Source organism: Haliotis rufescens, unplaced genomic scaffold (assembly GCF_023055435.1).
Source record: "Haliotis rufescens isolate VD_foot unplaced genomic scaffold, xgHalRufe1.0.p SCAF_49, whole genome shotgun sequence".
NCBI classification, from domain to species: Eukaryota; Metazoa; Mollusca; class Gastropoda; order Lepetellida; family Haliotidae; genus Haliotis; species Haliotis rufescens.
In genome coordinates, this window is record NW_025964212.1 from 3,119,639 (window position 1) to 3,146,968 (window position 27,330).

At 40.1% G+C, this 27,330-nt stretch overlaps 1 protein-coding gene and 1 long non-coding RNA gene across 4 annotated transcripts in view; one reads left to right on the forward strand and one right to left on the reverse strand.

Moving 5' to 3' along the window:
- The window catches only part of LOC124122860 (tubby-related protein 3-like), a 73,477-nt gene extending 47,803 nt beyond the window's left edge, over positions 1 to 25,674 (reverse strand). For 2 of the 3 annotated variants that reach the window (XM_046486035.2, XM_046486034.2), the window contains exon 1: positions 11,369 to 11,966. In XM_046486035.2, coding sequence (XP_046341991.1) covers positions 11,369 to 11,412 — 44 coding nt within the window. In that variant the 5' untranslated portion in view covers positions 11,413 to 11,966. Of the gene's footprint in view, positions 1 to 11,368; positions 11,967 to 25,565 lie in introns of those variants that run through there. The other variant, XM_046486036.2, reaches the window with a different exon arrangement.
- Positions 11,950 to 26,657, forward strand: LOC125372821. Its single transcript, XR_007218239.1, has 2 exons — positions 11,950 to 12,217; positions 25,583 to 26,657. It is a non-coding gene; the product is annotated as an uncharacterized LOC125372821 (long non-coding RNA).
- Positions 26,658 to 27,330: the final 673 nt, after the last annotated feature.

A 27,330-nucleotide genomic window follows, 5' to 3' on the forward strand; every position in this document is an offset into this window, starting at 1 on the left:
TTATGTTTAACGCCGCTTTTAACAGTAATCAAGTTATATCATAGTGTGTCAGCTTAATGTAGGAGGAAAGCCTGAAGTGATGCAGGTCTTAGATGTTTACAACTTAAGTGAAACCCACAAGTGTGCCCCAATTCCGGGATGGAATCTCAACAGACTCCTATCACAAGCATACATTAATAACAGTCAATGGTGTTCGAAAATAAGCCTGAAATTCAAGTGATCCTTGTCATAACACTGATGTTGTAATTTGAAGATTTAGGGGGTCCCTAGGTTCAAATATATCTGTAACCATGAAAGACCCCAGTTTTAATTAGTGAGTTTGAACAATATTTCAGTCTTGTCAGCTTGATGTCGGAAACGAGCCAAAGCGATGCAGGTGAAACCCACCAGCACAGGTTGCAAATGATAGTGCTGACAAACCAAGAAACATCAAGGCAAATCTGGGATTCAAACCAAAGATCCTAGGTTTCTGACACACCTGAGGGACAGCAACTAGTGCCCTGCCATAGCCCACTGGCCCACCCATGCCCCCATTAATGTGTGACACATCTACATCAACTACTACTACCATGCATACTTCTACCACCAAACTGTCTACCTGCTTAATCAGGCTTTTTATTATTCTATGCTATTTCAGTCCAAGCCTGTAACAATCTCGACAGTGATTCAGCATTTGGATTATCGCTCTCCTCTCTGCTTAAAAGCATTCTTCTTGTGACAGGAATCTATCTCCCTCGCCTCTCTACAGTACAATCACAGTTTTTCGGATACTCTCATATCTGCTGACTGACATTTCCTAATGCAGGCAAAGCTGAAAAGGGACCAGTCATTTATTACAGGGGTTGATGGGTCAGAGGTTTTTGATGCAGTAACATACTGAAAATAATTACCCTCCCCTAATGCTTGTCACTTTTTGGGATGCCCCTCCCCATGTCCTTGTATATTGTTTTCAATAGACACAAAGCAAAAGCTGTCCATTTTGTCATGACCCTGACCAAATGTGTCTATTTTTATGACCCTCCCATGGAGACTGTCATATTTTGGGGTGACCCTCCCTCATTCTCACTGACCCACGCACCCCTACAATAAATGACTGGTCCCTAACTACAGAAAAATAATTCCAGAGGTTCAACAATGGATCAAATTATTAATTCATCCTAATTTGCCATGACAACACATGTATGTTGATGGCAAGTCAAACTATCAATAGTTTATACACATTCAAGCTGGCTTCAATATAAACCATAGTTATAGACAAAATAAATGGCATAAATATACTATTAATCATTAATGTTTCCATTCAATTGATCCAAGATACATCTTGCTTGAATGGACATGTTAGTATCCATTCAGAAAACATTATATAAGAGAAAATCCAGATCAACATCAACATTAAATCTGTAACAACTTCCTACCTAGCGGTACAGGTGGTGCAGTCATCTAAGGCGGTGGAAGCTGCTTTGCAGAAATGCGTCCCTAAGGCATGTCAGACACCCATGATGTTCAGTTCAAAACCAAGAATTGCTTTCATTATGTATGCTCACACACTGTGACATAAATGCAATAACGTTTAAAGTGGCTTTAACATGGTTAGACCAGATTCCCTCAAAAGCATTATCTGCTGAATCTAGAAGTGAGTATGGATTCACCCCTTTTATGGGTTCTACTACACTAAATCAGAACCAGTTGGGACAGTGCGTTTTTCGTAGGGAGCCTTGAGTGCAGATCGAGAGATATCCGCAGGCCGTGATTGGAGGATATTGTGTAAGATTTTTATGTCTTTTAAATGTACATCCATCCAGTTATTAAAACTGACCATATTTTTCTATATTTAGTTCTGTCTTTTTCAACATGATGACTTATGCTGAAAGTGACCACAACTATTTTCAAGTAGGTGTCATTTGGTGCGAAACTGGGGGTGGTGTGTTTAGCTTCCTGTACTCGGAAAAGGAGCTGGCTAAGCTAGTCATTTTTTTTGTTTTTATTGCTGCTCTAAGGCCAAACTGTGCACACACGTACAGGTAATAGCTGTTGAATGCTTAGTTATTTAAAAAAAAATTATAACGTTACTATAGAAGTCTATTGGAAAACATTTGGTTGTGTGTAACCTGTAGCAATAATCTAGCAATATCAAGGCAGGGAACCAAGAAATGGGTTTCACGCATTGTACCCATTTGAGGAATCGAACCCAGGTCTTCGGCGTGCCAAGTGACCACTTTAACCACTAGGCCATCCCCCCACCCCCCATTGAATCGAGGACTCGACAGACTTATGTGATATCAATGTCCTTGATCATCAATCATAATACATTCATATTCCATGCACACTAATGATTACTAATAACACCATAATAACTAAATGTACATATCGCCTTATGCAGTTCACTACCCCCTCGGGAGAGATTACGGAGTCTCTCTGTGATGATAGTCATCAGGTTATCTCACACCAACGCCATCAACAAGGCAGCTCTATGTGAGCCATCAGCATCCACTATCAACATATCTCCCCACAGAAGGGATGTGACATTACTGCAGTAATGGCATCAACTGACACCTCCTGATGCGAAATCTTATGAGTTTCCCTTGTGTGACCATAACTATCAGGTTCTGATAAATCATATCCATCCGTATCTATTGGCAAACCTCTATTATCATGTATTAAACAGGATTCAGGATCAGTTTACATTGATGTTATCACACTAGGTGTAACAAAGTCATCAATATACCAGACCCTTTGTTCATGAAATGTGCATAAAATGAGGAAAAGTATGTCATATCCCCCATTGTATCAGAGACCCGGGAAGATCGGGGGTAGAACAGGTCTTCAACAACCCATGCTTGCCGTAAAAGGCGACTATGCTTGTCATAAGAGGCGACTAACAGGATCGGGTGGTCAGGCTCGCTGACATGGTTGATGCATGTCATCGATCCCAATTGCGTGGATCGATGCTCATGATGTCAACCACTGGATTGTCTGGTCCAAACTCAATTATTTACAGGCCGCCATAATAGTAGGAATATTGCTGAGTGTGGCGTTAAGCACCAAACAAACAAACAAACAAAAATCAGAATAGGTTAATCCTAAAGCTTGTGAGTCCAACTGACATTATGATTGACGACAAAGCCAAATGGTTCACTCTCTTTTCTAAATGCTTTCAATACCTTCCAAGGACGTGAATAAGCAATGGTACTTTTCAACAGACAGAGCTTTTCACTTGATAGCTGAATGTTACATATATTTTGCAAAACTCATACTTCCCTGACAAAACAGCAACAATCAAACAATTCCTGAACTGATTTATGCATGACACTGTGCTTGTTTTTTTAATTAAGGCTGCATTATGAGCAACGTCCCAGTCTGTCAGGGCACAATGTCACACAATCAACCACATCACAAAGCCTGACCACACAATCCAGTCGCCTGTCAAAACAAACACAGGTTGCTGGAGGCCAATATTAATCAGGAATTCAAACAGAGTCATATGATGTAGGATATCTAATTAGGGATTCATCCAATTTGTTGCCTTGGAAAATGGAAAATGCAAAAAAACAAAAACACACCCAACATTTTGTAGCAAAAAGCACCAGTTCAGATCATGCCTGTTGTATATTGAACAACAAGAAATATTGAACAGTTTCTGCACAATTAATGCTCCTGAAATTAGCCCTACCCTACCCAATGGGAACCAGTTCAATGCATCATCATGAGACCTGATGGGTATAAAACATTTCAGGAAGAAATATTGAACGGTTACTCTGAGGAAATGAACCCAATCTCATTAAAATCAGATCTGAGTTCTCGCTGCCGCTAAACAAAGATCTGAGGACATCCCACTACGGGTCATGTCAGAACGACCTTTCATCCGACCAATCAAGCGTCGCTTACCAGATCATGAAAGTGACAGTCGGAATGTGTGTTCTAATCATGCAACCTTAAAAATGTTAACATGGGGTATTCCGAACGACAGTTACGGCCTGTACGACTGATTCCGTCAAAATTATCGTCTATCTCTCACTTCCTTTGGATAAACATTTGAACGGAGAAGGTGTTGGTGGGAAGTACTGCCATACAATCTCAACCATATATTAGACATGCCGGAACGTTCGTTTGTTCAGTTTTTAAATTTTTTAATCCAGAACTGTGTCAACATATTTTTCAAGCGTAGTCTGAAATGGAAGTCGCCAGGTTGAAACGAGTGCCGTAAAGCTCGAGAAAGCTGCTTTCTAATTGGTTAATGTTGACTTCTTGTTTGTCATTTCAGTGGTCGGTCAATGTTCGCGTTATGGGATGTCTTCAGATCTTTGGTTAGCGGCAGCGAGAACTTAGATCTGATTTTAATGAGATTGAAATGAACCCTACCTTTATTTGAACCTAAGTCTAACTTGTTGCCATGGAAACACAAAAAATCGAAAAATCTAAAACTTCTTGAAGAGCAAGAGGCACCAGTTCATTGCATTCATGAAGATATTTTGGAATTTCAGGAAATGAAACATGTCACACTCCCCCACAAACCTTGTCATGTGTGGGATCAAAACAATATGTTTGATTTTTACTCAACCATCTGTCATTTTCCATTAAAAGATTGTCAGAATGTGGGAAAAAGAAATGCCCAAGACTTGAGGACAATGTCCATGCAATGAGGTCACAGATGGGTGGTGAACCTGATCACACCTGGAGTCTTCAGGCCTCTGATCTGACTTGAAGCCATTGAAGACACACACTTAGTATTCACTGCCTCAACGGTGTCACACAATACAGATAAATGTGGCAATCTGCAATATCTAAATCGAGTCTGATCAATACCTCACTATAGAGTCCAAGTCATGGCAGTGGTCCCCATAACCATTACAAGGCAATATATGGCACTAGCAGTCACTCCACTACAAGCATGCATTCATCAACATAACAGGGGACAAACTGATAGCACAGTCCACAATAACACCAATGCATAGTGGGTAAGAATGGGTAAGAAGGAGCTTAGCTTAGTGGTCAAACTTGGAGTGAGGTGTCACCAAGAGTAGGACTCTACATAGTGGTCAATCTATTGTTGAGGTGTCACAAAAGTAGGACTCAGCTTAGTGGTCAATGTTTCACTGAGGTGTCACAAGAGTAGGAATTAGCTTAGTGGTCGATGTTTCAGTGAGGTGTCACCAGAGTAGGACACTGCTTAGTGGTCAATGTTTCAGTGAGGTGTCACCAGAGTAGGACACTGCTTAGTGGTCGATGTTTCAGTGAGGTGTCATCAAGAATAGGACTCAGCTTAGTGGTCAATGTTTCAATGAGGTGTCACAAAGAGTAGGAATTAACTTAGTGGTCAACGTTTCAGTGAGGTGTCACAAGAGTAGGAATTAACTTAGTGGTCAATGTTTCACTGAGGTGTCACAAGAGACGGACTCCATGGACACAGATTAGAGAACACTTTAATTATACACACTATTACGAGTGTGAGTGAGTGAGTGAGTTGGGCTAACAGTAAGATGTCAGTTTAATGTTGAAGAAAAGCTACAACTGACAGTTTGTTAACATTATTTCTACAATTTATATAAAACCACGAAGCATAGGTAGGGAACAGGTGATACTAGCAGCTGCACACAGGATAACCAATGCTCCTCATGAAGACATTTCCTGTACATAACTCAAGAACAAGGATATGGCCTTGAAGTCAAGGATGACAATCAGGATGACTCACGCCACACTGAAAGGTGGCACACATGGGTGATAGAGCATCATAGAATTACCTGGGTTTATCTACTTGGGAATCCTGTGGTCTCTTGAGATTAATATTTCCAGGCCCAGGCATAAAAAGGGAATACAAGGGTAACCACTGTGACGTATTTAACATCTACAGGTTTGCGATATGTGCACTTGACTTTTTAATGATGTCATAGCACTTGCATTCTCAACATGCCTACACTCAACATGGAGACTTAATTCCTAGAACTTTGGAAAATACACTTGAGTGTGTGAAGACAATCAGACAAGGACAATATGATTGTATTTCTAACATGGAAAAGTCAGTTTAACAATATAAAAGGTAAAGTGCTGCAGTTCAATTAGTTTTCGAAATTCATACAGCCATACTTATGAATTCTCTCAACAAAGAATGAATTTCTGCAACTCAACTTTTCAAAGGGATAATCAGATACCGTATTCGACGCAATAAGCGCCCCACTATAATAAGCTATAATAATTTGCTAATATATTGTGAACAATCCCAAATAGCACCCTTTCCGATTGATGTATGTACACAAGACTTATTTATTTGTGTATAATACGTGTGTTATATGCATCCTTAATAATGGGAAATAAAATTCTTGAAAAATATATCTGTCATATATAAACATTTCAGGCTGTCAGCATAAACCTTGAAATTTACGATCTTTCAACTCTGTTTTTTTTCCACCAAAATAATATTCTTATAAGAGCCCCCTATTTCTAATTTTGAGAGCGCCCAGGGCGCTTATCATGTCAAATAGGGTATGTCATTCTATTTAAATATACACTTGACACGAGAACTAAGAGAATCAGTAATGCTTATGACGTAAAGATTAAAATATCCCTATCAAATGTGGAGAGGTATATTAGTTGACCCCTCAGCGGAAATGATAAACAGGTGGTAATATAAACATGATAAAGTCAGCAGTTACAACATGAGAATGCAAGACTAGTAAGAAAGCACCTCCAACACATGGTTCAATGAGTCTAGTGTTTGTTTGTTTGTTTGTTGTTTAACGCCGCACTCACCAATATTCCAGCTATATGACGGCGGTCTGTAAAATAATCGAGTCTGGACCAGACAATCCAGTGATTGACATCATGAGCATCGATCCATGCAATTGGGATTGATGACATGTATCAACCAAGTCAGCGAACCTGACCACCCGATCCCGTTAGTCGCCTTTTACGACAAGCATAGTTACCTTTTACGGCAAGCATGGGTTGCTGAAGACCTATTCTACCCCGGAATCTTCACGGGTCTAGTCTAGTGGAGTATATGCACAACATAATGGGCTTCATTATCAACATTTCACCTGCTTTAGCTGATACATCACTGTTATATAAATGACAAGCATTTGTCTCACAGTAGAACTTATCGAAGTCCATTTCTTTCATTTCTAAGTCTTGGTTATGTTTTGTGTGATCCTTCCTTGCTCTACAGTCTTATCTGTACAAAGCTATCAATTTGGATAATTGGTATTTTAGTTTGTGAGTACAGAGTAGATGCTAAGGAAGAACAATGTTGTAAAAGTAATATCTCCATTAATGTTTAATGAAAAAACAAGTGCTTTCCCCCACTCAAACTTAATGACTGTCAGATCCGAGGATCTTTCAGGATGTGGTGTACAGGACAGACGTCATTCAGCAGCTGATATTGTGCCTCTTATGAAATAATTATTCCTTCATGACGCAATAAACAGGGAGAGGCCATATTTCCACATTGTTATTTTCTGTGTGCAGACGCTGACAACTACCTGGGAAAATGGTAATTGAGCAGACGCAGAGAGAGTCTGACAGGGCACTGTGGCATAAGTGGTCCTTGAACCACATCTCTGCAAGGGTTGGTATTAATGTGTAATGACTTCTCAGGCCACCAGGGGGCAGACCTTGCTTCCTTAGCCAGCTGTTAGTGTTGACTGAATAATCATCAAACTTGAGTGAGTGAGTGAACAGTTTTGTCAACAAGATGAAACTGTACTGCAATGATGGTCTGAAGAAGCAATTTTTGTTTGTTTGTTTGTTGTTTAACGCTGCACTCAACAATATTCCAGCTATATGAAATCAGTCTGTAGATAATTGAGTCGAAGACCAGACAATCCAGGGATTGATATCATGAGCATCAATCCATGCAATTGGGATTCAATGACATGCATCAACCAAGTCAGTAAATCTGACCATCCTATCCCGTAAGCTGTTCTGATGACAAGACTAGTCGCCTTTTAAGGCTAGCATGTGATGCTGAAGACCTATTCTACCCCAGATCTTCTCGGGTCCCAAAGTAGTAAACCAGTGGCTGATAGCATGAGCATCGATTCCTTCCACCATCGAAAGATGAGACAAACAGGTCGAAGTTGGAAGCTAGTGTTCCCAGGTGGTAATCCATCCAAATCCATCCGCAGTGAGCAGACACCAAAGATCCAGTCTTCATAGAACTTAAATATTAAGTCACCTCAGTGAGAGCATCTTGTTCTACCAGCGTAATGCTATGATAAATAGTATAACATAGCACTGTTTACTGATCATGTATATCCGGATCTACCCACACTGTATTATGTCTAATGACAATGTTGACCCAAACTATGAACACAAGGGGGGAGGGATCATGGGGAGGCATCGAGGGAGGGATTAGAGGAAGGGCTTAACTGTAATCCTGTCTTGCTCAATATTGTTCTTGAGTCACAGTTGTGGTGCAACTCGTGTCTCCATAATAAACACAATCAACACCGGGGAGTAAATAGGTCAGAACCAACACAGATGTATTTAACTCCACAACATCAATATATTGGTCAGTAAATGGATGCCATTTGAAGCTGCCATCAATAACACATAACCCAACTGGTCCACGAGGGACCTTTACCGTGTCTACTACTCTCATTTGTATTCTCTTTGGCTCTTTACAATTCTGCTCCATTTTCGTCTACAGGAAACATCAAATACTACCAACAAAATATAAGGGAACTAATGATTTGAATGTAGCTATCACTGAGGTCTTCACTTTATTCTGTACTTGTAGGCCATGGGCCTTTTGGGACAAACAAAATACAAATACAATCACTGACGTTATTTGCAATACCGTGGTGTTAGACCTGAATGCAGCATCTAATCACAATAAAATTGTACATCATGCATGAACAGCACACAGAGGCCAAAGTATAGGGGAAGTCACAATCACTAATGCATTGAGCTAAACACACTTAAAAATGCCTCCGAGACCCTATGAACAGACTACATGGTAAATCGGGGATGACAGAGGGGGCTCTATGTCACAAGTTGCCTACCGTATTCGACGTAATAAGCGCTCAGGGCGCTCTCAAAATTAGAAATAGGGGGCTCTTATTAGAATATAGTTTTGGTGAAAGAGTCGAAAGATCATAAATTTTATGGTTTCTGCTGACAGCCTGAAATGATTCAAAAGAAAAGTCTGTGCGTATTATACACGAATTTAATTGCCCGTAATTAAGGGTGCATATAACACACGAGTGCGTATTATACATGAATAAATGTACACGAATTGTGTCAAACAGGTGGGGCTGCAATGAGACCTGGTGTGGCAGTCCTGAAAAACGACACCCAGACAATATTGTCTCATTTCATTAATTGTAATATGAAATAGATTCAAATCTGCCCCTTCCATCAACAGAGAATTCTGTACAATAACAGAAAGGTGAATTCAGCATCAACCATTAAAATATGGCTCAATGCAGCCCGCCTGAAAGTAAAGGCGTCCTGTGAAGGGTGTGACCCAAACAGCTTACCAAAGCTGACAGAGACTGGGGTAGGCTAGGCAACACCAGGGACGGGATGTGCGCCAATTGTGTTACACCATATTCACAGACGATTCAAGGTTTTTCCTCCGATTCACAGATAGCAAAGTTATTGGAGACGTAGCAGAGAGCGGTTTGCCAGGGCAACAATTCTTGACCAGATCAGTAAGCGGGCAGGAAGTGTCATAGTGTGGGGTGTTATCACACATGACAGGCGAATTGATTTGGATAATGTTAACGAACATTTGACTGGCCAATGATATGTTGCTGACAATTTGCATCCTGCCGTTGTTCCATTCATTTGAATTATCGGCCGAAATTTTGAAGATGAAAGTACCAGATCATATCGTGTCCAGCAGGTCATCGATCATGTCCGATAAGAAGGCATGCGGACATTGGACTGGCCTGCTACATCTCCTGACATGTCCATAAAAGAGTTTCCGTGGAATGTCCTCAGGCAGAGAGTGTACGTGAGAGACCCAGCACCCTCCGAGGCCCAGCTTGGGGTAACTCCCAGGCGGAATGGTGGAAAATTCCAAGGGCAAACATACGCAAGTTAAATCAACAACATGCCATAAATGTGTGGTGCATGTATCGACCGACCAGCATGGTGGACACACCAGATACTGATCTACATGCCCGAAATTAACTTCAGACACTTAACGTCATTACACCTTCACTATCATTTCATCAGTACCCTTATTTTTTGTCATTATTATCAATTTTTTTGTCTGGTGGGGGGAAATCACATGTGTTCACAACGGTTTTGGTGGAAATGCATATATGTGTGTGTTAGGCTTTTATAGGAGAGTACTTTGAAAATCAGCAAAATCTATATGATGTTTTGTTGGTTGTTAAATACTGTAGCTATCCTGCTATATCACAGCCTGTAAATATTCATTCTAAAACATACAAACCAGTGATTGATATTATGAGCAATGCAGTAAATGACATGGAACCAACCAAGACACCGAGACGGCCACCCGATCCACCTGATCCACCTACTCACCACGAATAGGTTGTTGGCGACCTGCCAAGGGTTCATGAAGACCATGAATCTGAGAGTAGAAGATCATCAAATTTCAGGAAGGTCTAGTGACCTTGTGGACTATCACTTTTACCTTTAAGCAGATTTTGGGAAAACTAGTGAAAACATACACCCTACTAATAAGTATCTCTATCCTACACCTATATTTTAAACAGATAAGTGAAAATAAAAATTGATGGCAACACTGCATCCACCCTACCAATTAGTATCTTCAGTATTCAGCACTGGACCTGCAACTCTTTCACAAAAGAAATTCAGTGTACATAATAGACCTCACCGGACAACCAACCTATCAACGATCAAGATGGGGTGGATAAGCCCAACCCATCCATCCCCCCTATCTGCCAACACAAGGACCTGTCAGACAGAGTGGAACTGTACCATACACCTACCAGTCTCCATCTACCTTCACACACAGTACAATCAGTACTGCAGCTGCAAATCCAACACAATGGAACTGCAGTGTTAATTGAGGGTCTGACGGCCATCTGGTTGCCGAACAATGTCCAGTAATTAGTAAGTTTTCAGAGTATTTATTACTTTGCTATCACATCCTCAGAACACCTACTCTAGTTAACACCTTTCCTCTGACATTCTGATTAAACACTTTTTCTAGAACACCTACTCCAGGTAATACACCTCTGACATTCTGATTAAACACTTTTTCTGTAACCATTCATTCATCTGTGAAACAAAAACTACAAAAAAATAAATGGAAATATTTCTGTTTTAAATTCTTCCATCCCTAAAACACCTGATTGTCTGGATTTATCTAACGTGTGTCTTTGTGGCCATTGATCACAATCCACCCGAATGTGACGATGTCAGATCTGCCTACCTCATATTGTACGTCCACTTATCCAGCTTGAAGCTTGGCTCCATGTTGATGGTATCCCACTGTTCTACATCAGATAAATGACATTACAGCCACATTGGCCTCCAGGTCATGTCAATACCCGTGATGGGGGTCTGTCTGTCCGTCTGTCTGTCTGTGAGTGTGTCTGCTCGGTGTCTGCTGCTGGTATGTGCCGACCAGTTCACCGTGAGAGGAGTTGAGACACTGCGCACTCTGTCACATATTGATCAGCTCTCTGATGGTGACAACAATCCTTCCCCTAGACCTCAACCTGGCCAAGCTGTACGCTATCTCTCTCTCTCTCTCCCTCCCTCTCTTTCCACCCACTTCCTGATCGTCGTCAATGAACACTACAATGGCGGATTCCGCAATGTAAGTTTAACCCACTTCAGGTCAACACACCGACACCTCTCCCATCTGAGAAGCACACTTCCTTCTTGTCGCACACAAAGGGTTAGCGTGACTGTTTAGCAACGTTTATCTGCTGCTATGAAGCAAGCTGAGTCAGGCCGACTTCCCCAGCCACAGTTTCTCATCTGTCCATATTGACACAGCTCTCAATCACAGTGATAACCTAACACTCTTCGTTAACAGATTAGGCTCACGAAACCTCCCTCCTCTGCTAATCTTATTGCCTCTCACAACAAGTCCCTGTCACCAGTAGCTCCCTCTACAGGTGAATGTGTGCGATCAGACTGTACTGTCCGTGTGACCAAGTGTATAGACAGTGTGATCGGCTGGTGCTCGGCCAGGCAGAACTGCGACGGTGTGTCCACACTCACCTAGGGCCAGCGAAGTGTGGCATTGTCCTCAACACCATGGGATACACAAGTAAGACTTGTTTATAACATGCCAGCTGGAAGGTGTTAACTTGCTTATATCACTACTCGTTTGCACGTCATGTGGACATGCCTAACTTTGCAAAAGTAATGATTTAAATATACTGTAAAATAATTTGATTGATTTCTGCTACTTGCAGGAACACAAATAATTGAGATATTGTGTTTATTAACTTTAGTCTAATTATCTATGAAATGCTGATATATTTATAAATCAAATATTACAGATATTAATTAAAAATGTTTAAGAGAATCAAGAGAGTCACATAAAATAAACAGAAGGAAATGAAAAGAAATGAACATCTTTAGGCAGGGTCAGGAAAACACATTAAAAATTATGGTAAAATTAATATTTTTTTGTTTTTATTATAACATAAAATTATACTTCATATGATCCTAAGGACAGCCGGGGCTTACAACAAATATTTTTTAAATTAGGGTTGTATGAATGAACTGAAAATGAATCCCTTAAGATAAGTCAAATTACAAATTTCAAGTATGCAGTCACAAAAGTAATACCCTAAGAATCTCAGAAACGTATACCGGTATGTAGCTTGGGCAAATGTTCTGCGCACATTTCGGCCACGTTAAATGTTTGCGTGTGGACTTTTATTATTATTAATTTTTTTTACTCTTTGTACCATTTTTTCCCCCTGGCATTTCTTTGCCTGTATTGAAATTACTGCTCAGGGTCTGCTCTTTCTGCAGATACCATACTGTTTCAACATTGGTCTTGAAACATAAGGGGTAACTGACAGACACCAAAATGTTATATTTTTTCATAATTTAAAATGGCTATAAAGTTATTATTTTTTAGTTTTGATATATTTTAGTGATACTGTCGAATGAACAATTCCAAGAGTTTTCAATATATCTATAATATGAGGTATGGTTTCTAAAAGGGGTCATGTGACCAGCCCCTAATGCATTGTGGTTGGAAATTACGTTTGAACCTGGTTTGGACATGCAGTAGATATATCTTAGGGATAGGTTATAAAAGAATAGGACGAGCATTTAGAAAGGGTCATAAACTGTACAAATGTCCAACATTTGGGGTTAATCTCATTTGTGTCAATCTATGGAAGACATCCATTTGGGGAACGTCATGCTTTCTTGTAAACATATAGAAGACATACATCATGTACATTCGGAGTCAGCCATTATTTTTGTCTTAAGTGAGGCAACTTCCTTGTTTATAACATGCTTTAACATGCAGGCATACAGATAAGAATGTGAATAGATATCTGGATGTCTAAAATGTCCAGCCATTCATCTGTAGATAAGCAGTACAACCTGGTGATATATCAAACATATTTCTAAGAAAAATCGATCTTCACATTCCCCCTTACAGTCCAGGAAGGAAATGTAAATTAGCATATTATTCTAGAAATTCATTGTATTAAAGTGTTTGGGAATTAGATTTAAAAAACAAAGGTCAAAGGTTTCATGTTCATTACAAAAGCCTGATTAGAAACTGCCCCGCCTCCTTTAAGATTCTGCATTCAATTTCCATCATTGATCATCCTTAAAACACATTCTGCAGTGTTGAAATTAGGGGGTACAGGGGACCCTGAAGTATTTGGTGCCCCCTAAATCGGAAACCGTTAACATTAGGGTAATGACATGGACCTTTGACTTTCATGTTTAATTTTTTGAAATTTTGAGTTCTAACTGATATGCTTCATTTGTAGCTGAATAAAAATCACTTTCTTAACTTGAGACAATTACATCAAATATCATGCACCCTGAACATGTTCAATCATTCCTACAACTAACATGCCATGTTCCAGCTATTTCAATGCCTCCCACTCATCGTATATCAACTACCCTAATGTGTTTTACATACCGGTATATAAATATGTGCTTTCAAAGTCTCAATTTCACAAAAAATATCACAAAAATAAAATATTTATCCTGCCATGGCAACTTGATCGTATAGGTCAGCGAGACTGATTGATTTTATTAAATGTTAATAGGCAAGGAGGCAGATTTCAAATGTAGTCATATTTGTCTTATGCAAACCATGGTAAATTGCTCTTTCAGGATTGAGATGATTTATTGTTTTTTTAGAGTAAATTTTTCTCTTTTCTAAACGGGGTCAAATAGCAGAGTAGAAAACAGAGCCAGGTATTTACAGAATGACAAACACCCGGTGACAGACCACTATCTCCAGTCCATGAAATACAGTAAAGACAAACAGTGCTGCGTGTCCTGAGGCTGATAAATCTGTCAAATAAATCTACTAAATACATGTCTATTTCATATACTTTCTTCACCCACATTCTAGTCTTATATAACGAATGGAATGGTTGGTTGGTTGTTGGTTTGTTGTTTACCTCCGCACTCAGCAATATTCCAGCTATATGACAACGGTCTGTAAACAATCGAGTCTGGACCAGACAATTCAGTGATTAATATCATGAGCATGGATCCACGCAATTGGGATTGATTACATGCATCAACCAAGTCAGCAAGACTGACCACTCAATCCCGTTAGTCGCCTCTTACGAGTGGAGTGGAGTGGAGTGGAGTGGAGTGGAGTGGAGTGGAGTGGAGTGGAGTGGAGCTTTGACCACTAGGCTACCCCACCGCCCCCTTCATGTTAGAAAGTGAATAAAAAAAAAGTAAATATGAATGTATTTATTTATTTCCTAAAAGACTGCCTAACCTAGACAAACTTGAGAGATTTCAACAGAGGCAGCCCCATCCAAACCTTTTCCTGACTGCCCCCAAACTTTCGATCTAGAAACACTATCAGGCGACATCACAGTGATGTTGACGAGTGACAAAGGAAGGTTACGGCTTGTCTATGGAGAGTCAGGGAAATGTCACAAAACAAACGACCAGCTCAAGGCAAAAAGCATCGGAAACAAATGACCAATTATTTGACTGGTATTAGTGGTAATAACATGCATGATACAGTGCACACAAACTAAACAACCAAGTTGCTTATTACAAGAAGGATAAAACTAAAGAGACTTGAGAATCGGTTATGATTATAATTAATAAAAAAATATTTCAGTTTGTATCTTCAGTCACGGAAAGAATACATCCTCTTAAAGATTCCTAGATGAGAATTCAGAATAGTTAACAATAACCTAAGAATATGACAATAAAGGCTTTGAATACATGAGTGAGTGAGAGAGTGAGTATGGTTTTATACCGCTTTTAGCAATATTCCAGCAGTATCACGGCGGATGACACCAGAAATGGGCTTCACACATTGCACCCACGTCGGGAATCGACCCCGGGTCTTCGGTGTGATGAGCAAGCGCTTTAACCACCAGGCTACCCGACCGCCCCTTTTTGAATACATGACAGTTGTGACCTGTTGTGACATTTTAGTCAGGGTGATCAGATAAAACAACATATCTGCCGAAATCAAGCCATTTGAAAGTCAGTTTGACCTAGTCTCTTGCACTGATTAACTGTATACAGGGCATGATTTACGGAACTTGATTGAACTTGCACAAGGTGCATGTTGACATGAATATCTAGTGGGGCCAGACAAAACCAGGTGGCACCCTGATTCAATTAATATATCAAAGTTAAAACATAAACAACTCTAAACAAACCACATCTCAAATCCCTGATGATTGTGTCATGATTATTCATAAGCGACATATTGCTGTAAAATGTAACTGGAACATACAGTCAAATATGTTTATAACAAGCATGCGTGTAACGAACTAACGGATATAACAAACTATTTCTTGTCCTGTCCATTTGCTGTCTATATGCCGTACATGTTATAACGAACTACGGTTATAACAAATTAAAATTAGTGGTCCCTTTGAGTTCGTTATAACTGTAATTTACTGTATGTAGTCGGCCTAAAAAGTACCCACAGTTTGATGATGTCAAGCCCAAGAAAGCATGACAAATTACACATAACACAGAGATTAGTGATGCAGTATGGTACATAACGCTTAGAGGTATTGAGTGTGTTCGCAAATCGATATTGTGTGGAAAAGTATGGGTTAGTCAGACACAAATTTGAGTTTTATTGACATGCACTTGGTGGATGTAGACATAAATATTAGGTTGCATGTTTCAATAATAGGCTGCACTTGTGAATGTTTTATATAACTAAATGGAGCACAGAGTAAATATCAACTAAGTTTATTAAAATTCAACTGACGGGATCGGGTGGTCAGGCTCGCTGACTTCTTTCATGCATGTCATCATATTCCAATTGTGTGGATCGATCCTCATGATGTCAATCACTGCATTGTCTGGTCCAGACTCGATTATTTACAGACCGCCGTCCTATAGCTGGAATATTGCTAAGTGCGGCGTTAAACAACAAACAAAACAAAACAAACAAACAATATAGCAATTGAGGAATAGAAGGTAACTATTTCAGTCCTCCTGATTATGTGTGTCATAGTACCCTCATGGCATGGATCTTGCTCATGCTGTCAACCACTAGTTTGACTTATGGCCGTTACAAGATTAAGTAAAGACTGCCATGATATACCCAGAACTAGGAAGTTGTTTATAATTACAAGAAATATAAAACAATTAAAACTGAGAATTGGTTTTCAATATAATAAAAACATAATACATAAAAGATTATGTTTTTGTTTGTATGCTCAATCGTTGATTCAAAAAAGTCCTCTTCAAGTTTCCAAGATTAGAATTCAGAATAGTTGAAATGTTGCCAACTGTTGAATAAAACAACATTCATTCACTTGCTCAGTAAGTCTCCCCTGAATGCATATACTTTCTAAATTTACTTGGCTGATAGTTAAATAAGTACAGTACTCATTCGGTTCTTTAATAATCAATCACCCTCACAATGTCTTGCTGCGCTTCCACACCCAGCTACCCGACCTACTAGAGATACCCTCACTTGAGCAGATCCTGTCAGTGAGGTTGACACTGCACCATGGCAATGGTATTTTATCTATTGATCTACGGAGAGTCCTGTTGACACTTTTGCTATGCAACCTCGCCATTGGAGATACAGGGATGTCGCCATCTCTTGTCTCCACGGTGACAAGCCGATGTTTCAAAGAAAAGTACTCCCAACATATCAATAATTTCAAACCTACACATAACACATCAGTTCAGTGTTTGTATAAACCCAAACAATTCTGTCTTACGGCAACAAATTCCCATATTTAGATCAAAACAAATAGCTTGGGTCTGACTCATATCACGACAAGCAATTTTAGGAAATAGCTGATAAGGCAAAATTTTTCTACAGCCTTGAAGAAGTGACATGAAATATTGATATTAATGGATCTTAGGTAGAATCAATCCCTGATTGGGAAATAATACCCGACTGACTTCTATCTTGCACGTCAGCTTACGAAAATAGACAGTCATTGTTGATACTGCTCGTTACAGCAGATCACCAGGGGAGGAGCACCATCTTAGTCGTTGCCTTGGTTACACCCTGGGTGCAGAGAGCTTAGAAGTTTATGTTTTTGTCCATTCAGATTGTGCCAGTCTCCACACAAATGTGCAGTGTTAGAAATTTTCACTAGTCCTATAGTCCTTCCCAAACTGCCCAATAGCTAAGGTATCATTAGGACTAGTAGAATTTTTTCCTTTTTAAGGTGAGGTGAAATTGGGTTTAACGTGGTGTCCAAGGTTATTGCACTTATATAGTGACGTGCATGCACGTGTATGTGTGTGTGTGGCTGCTTGTACTAGTCCGGACTGATGCCGATTTATAGTGCTAGCTCACTGAGATACCATGCCGCAGTTTTACATGAATAATCCACTCAGACACAGTATACTGACTCCGAGCCGACCAGTCCTTGTTTTAGCCCCTTAATGCTGAGCGCCAGACAGGGTAACAACAAGTACCATCTTTTAACGTCTTTTGGTATGACGCAGACCCAGGACCTTCCGCTCTCCAGGGGGACGCTCTACCACTAGACCCCGGAGGTGGTCTCCTTTTTAAGAGTTTTGCTATATGTTATCATTATAAGGACTAGTGGACTAAAACTGTTAGTTTCTATCGCTAATGTGCTTAAAACACATTACACATTACTCTTTCAACACCTCGATTTAAGTGGGAATGGTACTGTTTCATTGTAGCTACATGTCTTGTATCATCTTGTGATGCAACCTGTGAAGATCCAGGATAGCATAGGTCTTCAGCAACCCATGCTTTTCATAAGAGGTAACTATGCTTTTCATATGAGGCGACTAACGGGATCGGGTGGTCAGGCTTGCTGACTTGGTTGATGCATGCACCCCGATTGTGTGGATTGATGCTCATGATGTCATCACTGGATTGTCTGGTCCAGACTCCATTATTTACAGACCGGTGTCATATAGGTGGAATATTGCTGAGTGCGGCGTTAAACAACTAACAAACATCCTGTGATGCCCAATATACCCAACCATACCCACCTGCTTCAGCCCTGATAAATCTGGGTAAGAATAATAGCGTTATAGACATGATTGATCTGATAAACATGGTATCACGATCTGATAAACATGCAAATAATGTCATCCTAGCAGAGCTACTTTTAACATTGTTTAAGTTCCACCCTGTGAAGATCCAGGATGGAGTTGGTCTTCAGCAACCTATGCCTGTCATAGTGAGTGAGTATGGTTTTACCCCGCTTTTAGCAATATTGCAGCAATATTACAACAGGGGACACCAGAAAAGGGCTTTACACATTGTACCCATGTCGTGAATCGAATCCAGGTCTTCGGCGTGATCAGAGAATGCTTTAACCGCTAGGCTACAAGACCGCCCCTATGCCTGTCGTAAGGAATGACTAGCGGAATCGGGTGGTCAGGCTCGCTGACTTGGTCTTCGATGTGCCAAGCGAACACTTTAACCACTAGGCCACCCCACCGCACCACATCCCATGGGACGATGTTCTACAATGTCATTAGGCATGTGGGGCGACGATGATAGTCATTTTTGTAGATGGCCGCCAGGGGGAGCCACACTGCCCTCTACCCCCCTCGTCATACGCAAACAACTGATTGCAACATAATGACATATTGATTCAAACAAAAGGTAATTTTCCTCCACAACAAACAGAACTGACTATGCAGAAGTCAAGCAAGCAACGTCTGTTTGTGTCAGGATGTATTGAATTCATTGATTAGATGGCATCAATTAAGACCTCGTTCATCAAGTCAAGCCGATGATCGAAGCATAAGTCTGTTTGACATGCAGGTAGAAGCTATTATTGTCTGTACTTGTGTTGAAATCAATGTCAATTTGGTTCCGAGGTTTTGACGGCAGCAGTTGATTCCAATTAGAATAATGACATTTGACCATCTGACCCTCACCTTGATTACTGCAACCATAAACATAACAATGCAAGTCTTGTGCAGTTACAATAATTGTGTGGATATTCTCACGTTAGTAATTCTCACAGCAGTTACCTTCCCTTGATGAAGGGCAACTCTGGACTGCTCGTCACCATGGTCACTAGGGAAAACATAGTGAAGGATACCAAACTGTAATTCCGGGTATGGGCAACATCCAATGTACCAATGAGGGGAATGACATTGGGGCTTCAGCATGATGAGTGAGTGAGTGAGTATGGTTTTACGCCACTTTTAGCAATATTCCAGCAATATCACGGCGGGGGACACCAGAAATGGGCTTCACACATTGTATCCATGTCGGGAATCGAAACCGGGTCTTCAGCGTGACGAGCAAACGCTTTAACCACTAGGCTATCCGACCGCCCCTTCAGCATGATGAATGAATGCTTTACCCACAAGGCTACCCCTAGGGCTTGGACGAGTCCAAATTTACTACCCAGGAACCCATCCCCCTATTACCCGACCCTACCCAGGTACCCACCGTAGGTCTCAAGAGATACAAAATGTCCGATTGGGAATTTATTTTACCACAGCACTTGCAAAACATATTTAGATACATGTATTAAACGATCTGGTCATGCATACACTGAAGTTGACTTAAGTTATATCTTTATTCAACCGTATGAAAAGTCAGAAGGAATGTGTGCATAGTCAGAAAGAAATGCAAAAATGAGTGACTTGTATTGTAACCATAAAGTTCTGGATAATTTTTGTCATTAAACAATATATCATGTGACTAACCACAGGTCCGGGTAGTCCTGTGGGTACCCGGGTCCTACTCAGTACCCACCCGACCCGGGTACCCGAGTTACCCATCCCAGCCCTAGCTCCCCCATAGCCCCTTCCACTCTTTAAGCAAGATAAGAGAACTTATAGAGAATGTTCTTTCAGTGAGTGAGTGAGTGAGTTGGGTTTAACGCAGCTTTTAACAGTATTCCAGTTATATCGTGGTGTGTCGGCTTAATATGGGAGGAAAGCCCGAAGTGATGCAGGTCTCAGACGTTTACCACTTCGGTGAAACCCACGAGCACGGGTATGGTGCTGACAAACCTAGAAACATAATCGGGGCGAACCGGGATTCGAACCCACAATCATAGGTTTCTGGCGTGTCCAAGGGAGGCAACTCTGCACAGCGAATCGCGGCGCCTTAGACAACTGGGCCACCCGTGCCCCCGAACGTTCTTTCAAACATAATTGCTGTTTGTTTTTGAGAAGAAAAAGACTGAAAGGTATGAATACTTTTTTTTTGTGGATATCGAAATCTCAATTGACGGAATATCGATAATTCATATCTACTGATTGTACATTTCATGTAACTCCTTCTCTGTTGAGTGTTACCACAGAGTTTAGTTGGGTTCCACGCATGCAGGAACTATGACACATTTTTCTCAGCAGTAAACTTAACATGATGGCGACACAAAACACAAAAACAAATAAAGGTAGGGGTGGCAAGTCTAATAAACAAATGTTGGTTGGTTAGTTTGTCGTTTAACGCCCCACTCAGCAATATTCCAGCTATATGACGGCGGTCTGTAAATAATCGAGTCTGGACCAGACAATCCAGTGATTAATATCATGAGCATCGATCCTTGCAATTGGGACCGATGACATGTATCAACCAAGTCAGCGAGCCTCACTACCCGATCTGATTTTATATTTATTATACTTATCCTATCTCTATGCATCTCATCCTTCTTCTAGAGTGAGATAGGATAAGTTTAAAAATTAAGTGTTTTGTATCATCAGGTATAGCGATACATCAGGTAAGTATCATGTATCAGTTTCTGTGTATTACTTCACCTTACAACTTTGCAAAACTTCATCTGCCAGTGTATCTGTCTTCCAGTAAACACCATTATCAATGACTGATTACCCTACTCAGACAGATGAATTTGTTTTTGATTGGAGTATTTTAATCATATTCCAATGATACTGATGAATAAATAAAATCAAGTCGTAAACAGCCATTCTCCGTCAGCTGAAATGCCAGATTCCAGACTCTCTAACGACTGCCACAACAATTGAAATGTGTCCAAGTCTAATATATTACCAGTACCTAACGAGCCCTTTGATTGGTAAATATTTGCTTTATTCTCGGTCGGAAATGTAATGCATCTCCGCCACAAGTAATCAAACACATGTTGAATTAATGGATTGTTATTCCAGACCCATGTGTCTTTTTTAGGACTACACCATTATTTTAAAAAATCAGTCTAGAGGAGTCAATCAGAAACACTGTTACTGTATTCGACATAATAAGCGCCCAGGGCGCTCTCAAAATTAGAAATAAGGGTCTCTCATAAGAGTTGAAAGATAAATTTCATGGTTTATGCTGACAACCTGAAATGTTTATGTACGACAGATAGATACTGTTTTTTTCCAGAATTTAATTGCCAATAATTAAGGGTGCATATAACACACGAGTGCGTATTATACGCGAATAAATAAGTCTTGTGTACATTGATCAATTGGAAGGGGTGCTAATCAGGATTGTTCACCAGCCAAAATGTCGGCGTGGGCGCTTATTAGAGCGGGGCGCTTATTACGTCGAATACGGTAATATGGAATATGTTAGTTCCATCATGTCTCAGTCTCACATATTAAAAACCCAGGGATACTGTGCAAAGACAGTTGTTGTCATGGTTACCTAGGTGTCATGGAATGATGTGAAGGCATCGTGTATGTTGTATAATTATTGCCCTCGTTATCTGATTCGTGTTCGACTGTTGTCAGTACGAGCTAGCTCCCCTCTCTGCTGCAGACACACAGAAAGAGGCCCCATGTATTTCCCAGCAGTCAGTTCATTATCTGATTCGTGTTCGACTGTTTTCAGTACGAGCTAGCTCCCCTCTCTGCTGCAGACACACTGAGAGAGGCCCCATGTATTTCCCAGCAGTCAGTTCATTATCTGATTCGTGTTCGACTGTTGTCAGTACGAGCTAGCTCCCCTCTCTGCTGCCGTCACAGAGAGAGGCCCCATGTATTTCCCTGCAGTCAGTTCATGTTTACATGTGAAATACTTATCCCCGCATTTGAATAATAATATCTTCACAGTCCCTACACTGTACATGACACAAACATGTAAATAAAAGAAAAAATCTGTTGCAATCTTTTTAGTGGTATTGTCAGATTTGAATTTATTATTTGGCATAAAAAAACAAAGACATTTTCTATGTAAAAGCCCATTCCTGGACAGAATATGCTGTGTGTAATCCTTCAGGTTTAAAGATGGCAGTTTTTACAATAGTTGTTGTTTCCAAGATTTGTGGGTCTGTTAAGTAGTATAAGATGACATACTAGATCAAAGTTTATTCAAATTTAACAAATTAGGCCATTGCTTAAAAATATAAGCTTTCAACATTTTGTGTCAGATAAAATTAATCTCAAACGAACTGATCACTTAGAAAAGCACCTGATCAGTGCTGTTGGTGTCTCCTACATTGTGACATGTCTGATGCTGTTCCAATGCTCTCATCACAGCACTGTATTGTGTAATGTGTGTCCCCTGCAATGCATGTCACACTCTGGAGATGGCAGACAGTGTAAGGGAGATAACTCTTGTAGACATGTCTCAGTCAACCTTCAGTCAGATTGAGAAACGCTTATCATCGTCATTTTGAACAAGTTGGAAGAAAGACCAGCGATAGATACTACCAGTTTTTGTCCACTAGTCCTTATAATGATAACATATAGCAAAACCCTTATAAATAGCAAATTTCTACTAGTCCTTATGATACATTAACTACTGGGCATTTGCAAGGACTGTGGGACTAGTGCCAATTTCTAACACGGAAGACTGTAGATGAACAAATACTAAATATTTACTGGGAAATAAAAGATGATGACTTCAACTTTAACATGTTAAACTCAAAATATAACAAAACAATAACAAAGCTCCTTGGTTACTTCATGAGAACTCAATATAAGGCTTAAAAAAAAAGCATTGGTTCTCAGGCAATGTTTTTTGAAAATATAGTGCGGGCAGGCGGTGTCTTTTTTGTTGCTGTTCAAACTAGTATGTAACCAATAAACAGTTGTGTAATCAATAAACAATTGTGTACAATCAACATGGGAAAGGGCCTCCCTACACAAATGTATTCCTTGGTGAGTAAAATACTGGAATATTTAAGGACATTTTTTTAATATTTTTTTTAAATTGTCAGAAATACAAATGAAATTTTTACGATGATGCGGGCGGTGCCTGAGAACAAAGACTATTTTTTTAACTACTGATTGGGAAGAGCAATACAACAGCCCCAAACATACATCAATATTTCCATTGGCATTCTCTCATTCAAACCTGTACTAAAACGATCTCCGCTGTTAATGTAAAAACATCCCATCACCAGCCCAATATACAAAACAGGAAGACAAGGCAGCAGGAACAACAGTCCCACCCACCCAACAGGACATGGAGCAGTAATGGAGATAAACATTGTTATGCAATGCCAGCAAGTTGTGTTTACGACTCTTATTACTGTCCAACTGTCCTGGTTCAATCAATACCACCCATGATTAAACGATGCAGAATACTCATGTGACAAAATATTGGAATCTTCCACCGGGTAAAAAGTGTTTTGTTTCCATGGTTACACAGAAAGCCACCACGAGGCTCATGCGATCAATTGTGTACTACCTGCTTGTTAGGACTGATGAGCCCCTGTCTGCATTACATATTTTACATCCAACAATGATAACAATGTCAAACCCTGGCAAAGATTTGATAAGCATTATCAATGTCAAAGTAAGCTTGAAATATTTCTTGAACATTTCCTGAAATATCTTGGCATTGGCTTAAAATATTTTTGAATGAACTACTGATGAACTACAATAATTCTCTTCAGGAAACTGTTGATTAATGCAGTTGGTATTATCACTGCCAGTACTATTTCAGGCAGACCAGCAACTGTTACAGGCTCTTGTTCGGACTGTCTAATATATTCCCACTTATTTTACGCTTGACATGATTATTGACAAATTGTGTGCATTTATCTAAACTTGAAATTCAGTTTTAACTGTGCCTATTCTTAATAGCCCTTTAGTTGTTATGAGTGTGAGTGAGTATGGTTTTACGCCACTTTTAGCACTATTCCAGCAATATCATGGGCTTCTGGACACCAGAAATGGGCTTCACACATTGTACCCATGTCGGGAATCGAACCCAGGTCTTCGACGTGACGAGCGAACGCTTTAACCACTAGGCTACCCGACCGCCCTAGTTGTTGTGACTGTTATCAATATGATGTAAGAATTAAACATCAAAATGAATACATTAGGTTTGATCAAATCTTTTGATTGTGTGTCTTTATACCCCTTATGAGATGGAGTGTTTATTATATATTTGAATGTGTGCTCTTTGTTTTCACCCAAACAGTGTTTGTTTGTTGTTTAATGCCACACTTGACATTAATGTGTCACCAAATACTGCAAAAACCAAACCCAAGCCTAAAAGGAATGCATGAATTTAATGTAAGTAGCCCTCTCTTGAAATTAAAAAAACCCAACATCTCTGATTTGATTGTTGTTTAACGCCGCACTCAGCAATATTCCAGCCATATGACGGCGGTCTGTGAATAAACGAGTCTGGACCAGACAATCCAGTGATTGACATCATGAGCACTGGGATATGATGACATGCATCAACCATGTCAGCGAGCCTGACCTCTCGATCTCGTTAATCATAAAGTAGACACAATTTATGGATAACAACTTCTTTAATACTGTAAAGGTTTCGATATAGATCCTCATACCGTTGTCAAGCAAGACTGGACTTGTTAATCGCCTCTTACGACAAGCACAGTCGCCTTTTACGGCAAGCATGGGTTACTGAAGACCTATCCTCTACCCAGATCTTCAAGGGTCTCTCAAACAAAGAGCTTGACAATACCATATTAGGGTTGGCACCTTAAACTATCATTGGTTGGGTCATCAGACTAATTGTTCTCTTGGAGAATGCATGTATGGGTGACAGAAACCAATGCCTGGTTCTTATGTTGTGAATACAACATGACTCAACAGTTTCTTACCTGGAAGGTCGTTACAGGTGGTGCAGGAGGTGATGTGAGGGTGAGGAGAGGAGGTCCCAGCTGCCACTGCCACAGACCTCACTGTAGCATACAGGAGTGATGAGCACTGCAGAAAGAAATGACACACTGAGGTACACGGTCCAACACAGTCACGGAGTATCCCTTGTCCAGTAGCACGCGAACAACACTTCCACGGAGTACAAGCAAGTCAACAGGGGGACAATCTAACCAAGAATGACTTCACGTCCACCGAACACTTAATATGAGCAGACTCTTGTTGCATGTTGCCACTGGTCCCAACATGCCACAGGGGACTAAACCCAAACCGCTCCATCACTGAGGGGAATGTGAGGATTAGCTTAATTAACTTCTACAGCTACTAATCCCATCAAACAATGGCCTGGTACAAGCAGCCTAAATGAGCAGAGATTTCATTATTTCAATGGAGCATTGTCCTGACTTAATAAGGTAATTAAGTAACAGTTGTTTTCAATCTGGATAATTGATCTGATTCTGTGGTTGCTGGCAGCATGCGGTGTGACAATCACACAGTGGACTGTGTACTGATTACCCCATCAGCAAAAGCAGGGAGACTGGCCTGTCTTAGACATACAGAATACTACGGTAATAACAAATTCAAAGTGACTGCGAATTTAGTTGCTATAAACGAAGTTCGTTTTAAGCAGTTTATTCAGCAAATGGCCTGGACAACGAAAATAACAGTTTGTTATATCCGTCAGTTCATTATAAGCATGTTCCTTATAAACATACTTTACAGTAATGAAATAGATGCTAGAAGTACAGACATGCCTAGGGTTTCACACAGTCAATTCAAAGAGGGAAACTAGTAAGTTAACCATATCTCACAGTACCAGTCTGTGTCTGATCAGTGTTTGAAATAATTTTAAAACCCAACAAGTCAGAAGGGCATGTGCCCATCTTCAAAGTTACCTGCCCGCATTCAGACATTATAAATATTGAAAAGTCGCATAAAATTTGACAAATCGTGTCTTGTTTCAGTAGAAATAATGCAATCAATTACTTGAGAATATATGACGAATTATAATAAAACTAAATACGTAAGTAGTCTTAGTATACTTATGTTATCCGCCAGACAGGTTGAGGAATTTTTATGCAGCCCGACAGAAAAGTTACCAGCCGCGGGCCGGCGGGCAGGCAGTTATTTCGGACACAAAGTCTAATACTATGGAATCTACTATTGTCCTCGCCACTTGAAATAAAATCACAAAATATTGTGATGATTAATTAATGAAGATAGCTACAGGTGTGCTAATACTTATAAAGTGAAAACATGCCATTCTGCCGATAAGGAATATTACTTTCAGTATGACAAAAACTGCAGAGTGAGCTTTTCTAGAAATATCCATTTTACTGGCGATAAACATCATCAGTGAGCTTCAATCACCTGTCAACAATGCGGGTAAGCTCTGGCAGTCCAGCCGTGATATTGCTGAAATATTGCTAAAAGAGTCGTAAAAACATACTCACTCTCTCACTCAAAATATGTTCATGTGTTCAATATCATCTATGTCATAAACAAAGGACGGAAGTTCTTTCACCGAAGTCTCAGTGACATAATACTTGTATGACAAGTTGGTCATCACTTACTGTAGATCATGACATTAATGTGCCACCAAATACTGCAAAAGCCAATCCCAAGGCTAACAGGAATGCATGAATGTAAGTAGCCCTCTCTTGAAATTTAAAAAACCCAATATATCTGATTACCGACAAATGACAACAC